The sequence below is a fragment of the Solanum stenotomum genome, chromosome 5 (assembly GCF_019186545.1).
Source record: "Solanum stenotomum isolate F172 chromosome 5, ASM1918654v1, whole genome shotgun sequence".
In the NCBI taxonomy this organism is placed as follows: domain Eukaryota; kingdom Viridiplantae; phylum Streptophyta; class Magnoliopsida; order Solanales; family Solanaceae; genus Solanum; species Solanum stenotomum.
Window position 1 is genome coordinate 34,775,845 of NC_064286.1, and position 4,852 is coordinate 34,780,696.

The following is a 4,852-nucleotide window of genomic DNA, read 5'->3' on the forward strand; positions in this document are numbered from 1 at the left end:
TCCGTGGTTGGCCACCCCAACCCTAGGCTTAGACTCCAGGACCACGGCCTGACCAACAAACTGTCGGTTAGACCACGGTCCATGGTCCAAGGTCCGTAGGTCAAAGCCCCAAAAATGAGTCTCTAACCACCAAATGACGGCCGTGCAGGACGGTCTGTCATCCTGACCACGGTCCATTGGTCAAGGGTGCGTAGGTCAAAAGCTGCCAATTATTTTAGGGGCACATGGGTCTTTTCCTGTTTTAATTAAATCAAAGTGGTGTCATTTTGCCTAAGTCTAGAAACCTATATAAGTATTTTTAATCCCTAAATTCAGTCATTTTCTCAAAATCCCAAAACTCCTCTCTCAAATATTCTCTCTCTAGAAGGTTAAAGAAGAAGGACGTTATTCATTTACATTGGATCAAAAGCGTAAAATATGTGAATGGGTTGAGCAACTTAAGATGCCTGATGGACATGCTTCAAATTTGGGAAAACGTGTCGATATGGAGCACGAAAAATTACATGGTATGAAAAGTCATGATTGCCATGTCTTCATGGAAACATTACTCCCTATTGCATTTAGTGGCTTGCCCGATAGAATTTGGAAACCTATGACTAAAATTAGTTTGTTCTTCAAGGACTTGTGTTCTAATACGTTAAGGGAACACAACCTAGTTCAGATGGATCAGAATATTCCTATAATTACAAATAAGTTGGAGAAGATTCTTCCACCTAGATTTTTCGATGTGATGGAGCATCTTCCTGTACATCTGGTGCATGAAGCACGCCTCGGAGGTCCGGTTCAATATAGATGGATGTATCCATTTGAGAGGTAAGTGTTTAACTCTTAATATTTTTATATCAATATTTTGTTAAAATCAATGATAATGTAATATAATGTAGGACTATTGGAAAGTCTAAACGGGGCATGAAGCAAAAACATAGACTTGAAGGCTCAATGGTTGAATTCCATCTTGCTAGGGAGATAGCTGATTTTGGTTCTTATTACTTCGAAAGTAGTGTGCCATGCTTTCAAAATAGACCCAATCACCATGACGATGGTGGTGAGACTATGAAGCCACTATCAATCTTCAATCAACCAGGCAAAGGTTCAAAAAAACGTACGAGGAGGAATCTTAGTGCCATGGAGTTTAAGTCTGCATCGACACATGTCTTGTTGAATTGCCCACAAGTTAAACCATTTCTTGAGTAAGTTGTTGTTTTTGCACTAAAATATGTAATTACAAGGCAAAACAACTAACTCAATATCCATCTTCTTTGACAGCTACTTTGTGTATTTATATGGCAATGAAAAAGTGTTTGAGCATTTCTCAAAGTGGTTTCAAGATTACGTAAGTCTTATAATATTTTCATAATACTATCATTGTTAAATAAATCTATATTTAATTGATAGCTAATTTCCTACTTTTCAAATATTTATAGATTTATGATACAAAAAATGGTCAATTTGACCAATTTTTGAAGGACCTTTCTTGGGGACCCATCAAGATTTATTCAATGGACAAGTATCTTGTAAATGGTTTTAAATTCAATACTGAAGAATGCTCCAAATATAAAAAAACTAACAATAGTGGAGTTTGGGTGAAAGGTGGTGATGGAAATCAAGATGGAGTTGATTATTATGGGGTACTCAAGGAGGTTTTGGAAATGGAGTATTCCGGTTGGCCTATAAAAAAAATTGTATTGTTTAGATGCAAGTGGTTTGATCCAACCCCAAAAAGAGGTACGAGAGAAATCAAGCAATATAATATCATTGAAGTAAAGCACACAAGGGAGTATGAAGCATATGATCCTTTCATTATTGCACAAAATGTTAAGCAAGTGTACTATGCTCCTTATCCCTTGCGTCCAGATAAATTAGATTGGTGGGTGGTGATTAAAACCAAACCCATGGGTCGTGTGGAAGTTGAAAACGTGTTGGATGTTGCGTACCAGGATAATGATATATCAAGTGTTCACCATACCGTGGATGTTGAATTAGAAAATGATTTAGAGCATCCTGAACACATATTAGAAGAGGTAGATATAGAACAAATAACAGATGAAGGGGCAAATGCATCAATTAATGAAGAAGAGTTGTTCGATGAAGAAGAATGGTCAGAAGAAGAGGATGATGATGATGATGAGGATGAATAGTAATTAGTATGTTGAGTTTATATATATATATATATATATATATATATATATATTACTTTAGTCTTCTTCTTAATTATTTTATATTGCATTACTAAATTGTTTCTCGATTCTCTGTTAAAGTGGATCCCCAATTTTTAAATTGTTTCAAAAGTAAGTATGTGGTCCTTGTACTTTTAGTAGTTAATTTAATTTATATGAGGTTATTTGGTAGTTTTTCATTGAATGCATAGCTTATTTATTAGGTGTATTTAGGTTATCTTGATATGATTTAAATCACTTTGAGATCAACAAGATGTATGTGACCACCTATCTAATATATTAAAATGTTAGAGATGATATACTTTAAGTTCCTTAACTTATATCTTCAACATTTTCGTTCATGTTGTTAATAGTACTTGTTGGCTTTAAATGTGCTTCTATAGTTTTATAACTCAGCCATTTCTGACAGACGGCAGAACTGATCGCATATATGGGTGAGAATCAAACTAATACTTTGAGTTAGAGAGAATTTTTTTTAAAAAAGTTACAAGAGAGTATTGAATGGATGAAATCTGCAAGTGAGTAATCTGATTACCTATCTCTAACCAGCGTCTTGAACTGCTCTAAGAATTCTATATTGCATTTGTATCACCATTTACTTTTTGATTTGGTAGATGTGTCTTGTTTATCTTACACATTTGATATCATCAACTTTGGTCCATGATAAATAGGGCCCTGAGTTTCAACCTAAACCATGATAACACTTGCTTAATTGAACTAAACTCAAGGTAAATTGATAACACTTGAATTGAATTAAACTCAAGGTAAATGTTGTGATATCCTATCCTACAACCCCCAAGCAGCCTTGAAAAACCCTCTCCATAAAAAGAAATTAATCTTTATAGGCAGCCCTTTAGTCCATATATAGTCAAAGATCTGTATTTTCTCCTGTTTTCGTCTTAATTCATTCCATGCTGATTTGACTGTGAACTTTCCATTTGAATTTCCCATCCACCATGATGTGTCATTATCTACATTGACTAGTTGTGGGCTGATCTCTATAGAGATGCTTTTCCGACTTGGGGAAAGATGCCAAGCAATCTCAAGAGACAAATATTTTTGGTGTTTAGAGTATATTAAAATTTATTGCTTTAACACTATTTAAATACTTGTATTCAATAATACTTATTAATTGAAAATTTTATGGTTTCATTGCAGAAAAAATGTGCTTGGCGTCCGGAACATGAGACCAAAATTTGTAAAAACTTTCACAAGAAAGCTGCACGTGTTCTCGCTAGTTTGTTGATGAAAGCTCGTAAAAAGAATAAGAATCCTCGGTGGATTCTACCGGAGGATTGGAAAAAATTACTTGTGCATTGGGCGAACGATCCAAGATTTAAGCAGATGAGTGAGATCGGTAAGAAGGCTAGATCATCTACTAAGGGTGGTTCTCTACACTTAAGTGGGGCTCAGAGTCAAGGAAGTGTGAGGAGGAAATTGGTATAAATCATTTTTCTTAATTTTTAAAAAATATATTTTAGGTATTAATATTTAATTACTCTTTATTATAACTTAATTAGTTTTATATGTAGGAAAAGGAACTAGGAAGACCGGTAACCCAGGCTGAGGCATTCAAAGGCAACACACATAAGAAAGAAGAAAAATTTGGAAGATCCAGACGTGTGGGTTGAGCCGCGAGCTGAATTGACCTATGTAAGCCTCTAATTTAAAATAATAGTTACTTATTTTCTAAATTTATAGTCTAATAATAATACCATTCAATTTAGAATCGATATCTTCAAGCTTTAGAGGATTTACGACAAACTCAACTAGAAGAAAATCGAGGTATGCCACTTAGTCAAGAACATGCTGAGAGAGTGTGGCTAGACTTGATTGGTGGGCCGAGTAGATATGGGTATGCCTATGGCATGCCTCAACAGACCTTTCGTGAATATCATTCTGAGTTTGAAGGCTTAAGTAGTTCTTATGATGATGAATCGATGAAGAAAAATTTGGCTATGGAGCAAAATATAGCCGAGCTATCTAGCCAAGTCGAAGACTCGCGGGCTAGGAAAAGGTGGAGGGACATAGAGTATGCAGGTCTTAAGACTCAATTAGATGCATTACTTGCTTCAGGAGGGATTCCCCCTTGTTCCAATGATGTCACTTTCCCTCCTCGACCCTCCCAGCCTCAACCTACTCGATATCCAGTGTATGGTTAGCAAAGAAATATGACAGATGAGTCTAGTAGTGATGAAGAAGATGAGGATCATATGGCAAACACACTACCGCATTAGTGAGGTTTAGAGTTGTAATAGATAATCTAAGTTCTTTACTTTATGACTGTTTTATGGGACTTATTTGTTTTGTGAATACCTGATAACATTGAAATCCTATTATATAACTTTTGGATTTTATGGTTTTTCTTTCAATTTCGAATTACGTTGAAGGTGAGTTGCATATTGTGTTGATAAGAGAATATTTAGTAAATGTATTGTATTAGTTGATTGTTGAAAGCTTGATTTAGCTAATTAGAAATGTATTGAATTAATATGACAGGTGATGAGCAGCTGCAAAAACAGATACAAACTGCCAGTTTATTTCTAGGAAAAGAGACCTCATGAGGTCACTTTTTTACATTTTATTTTAAAGAAATTTCATAAAAGAGACCTCATGAGGTCTCTTTCTGGCAGTTTATTTTTTAGAAATGCAGTAAAGAGACCTCACAAGGTCTC

At 35.1% G+C, this 4,852-nt stretch overlaps 1 protein-coding gene and 1 pseudogene across 1 annotated transcript; both read left to right on the forward strand.

The window, feature by feature from the left end:
- The first annotated feature begins 442 nt into the window (after positions 1 to 442).
- Positions 443 to 2,615, forward strand: LOC125863882 (uncharacterized). Its single transcript, XM_049543856.1, has 5 exons — positions 443 to 813; positions 885 to 1,190; positions 1,267 to 1,333; positions 1,425 to 2,098; positions 2,561 to 2,615. The coding sequence occupies exons 1-5, from the start codon at positions 443 to 445 to the stop codon at positions 2,613 to 2,615; spliced, it is 1,473 nt and encodes a 490-aa protein (XP_049399813.1).
- A 561-nt stretch (positions 2,616 to 3,176) lies between these two features.
- On the forward strand, positions 3,177 to 4,414 carry LOC125865034 (uncharacterized; annotated as a pseudogene).
- The last annotated feature ends 438 nt before the right edge of the window (positions 4,415 to 4,852 follow it).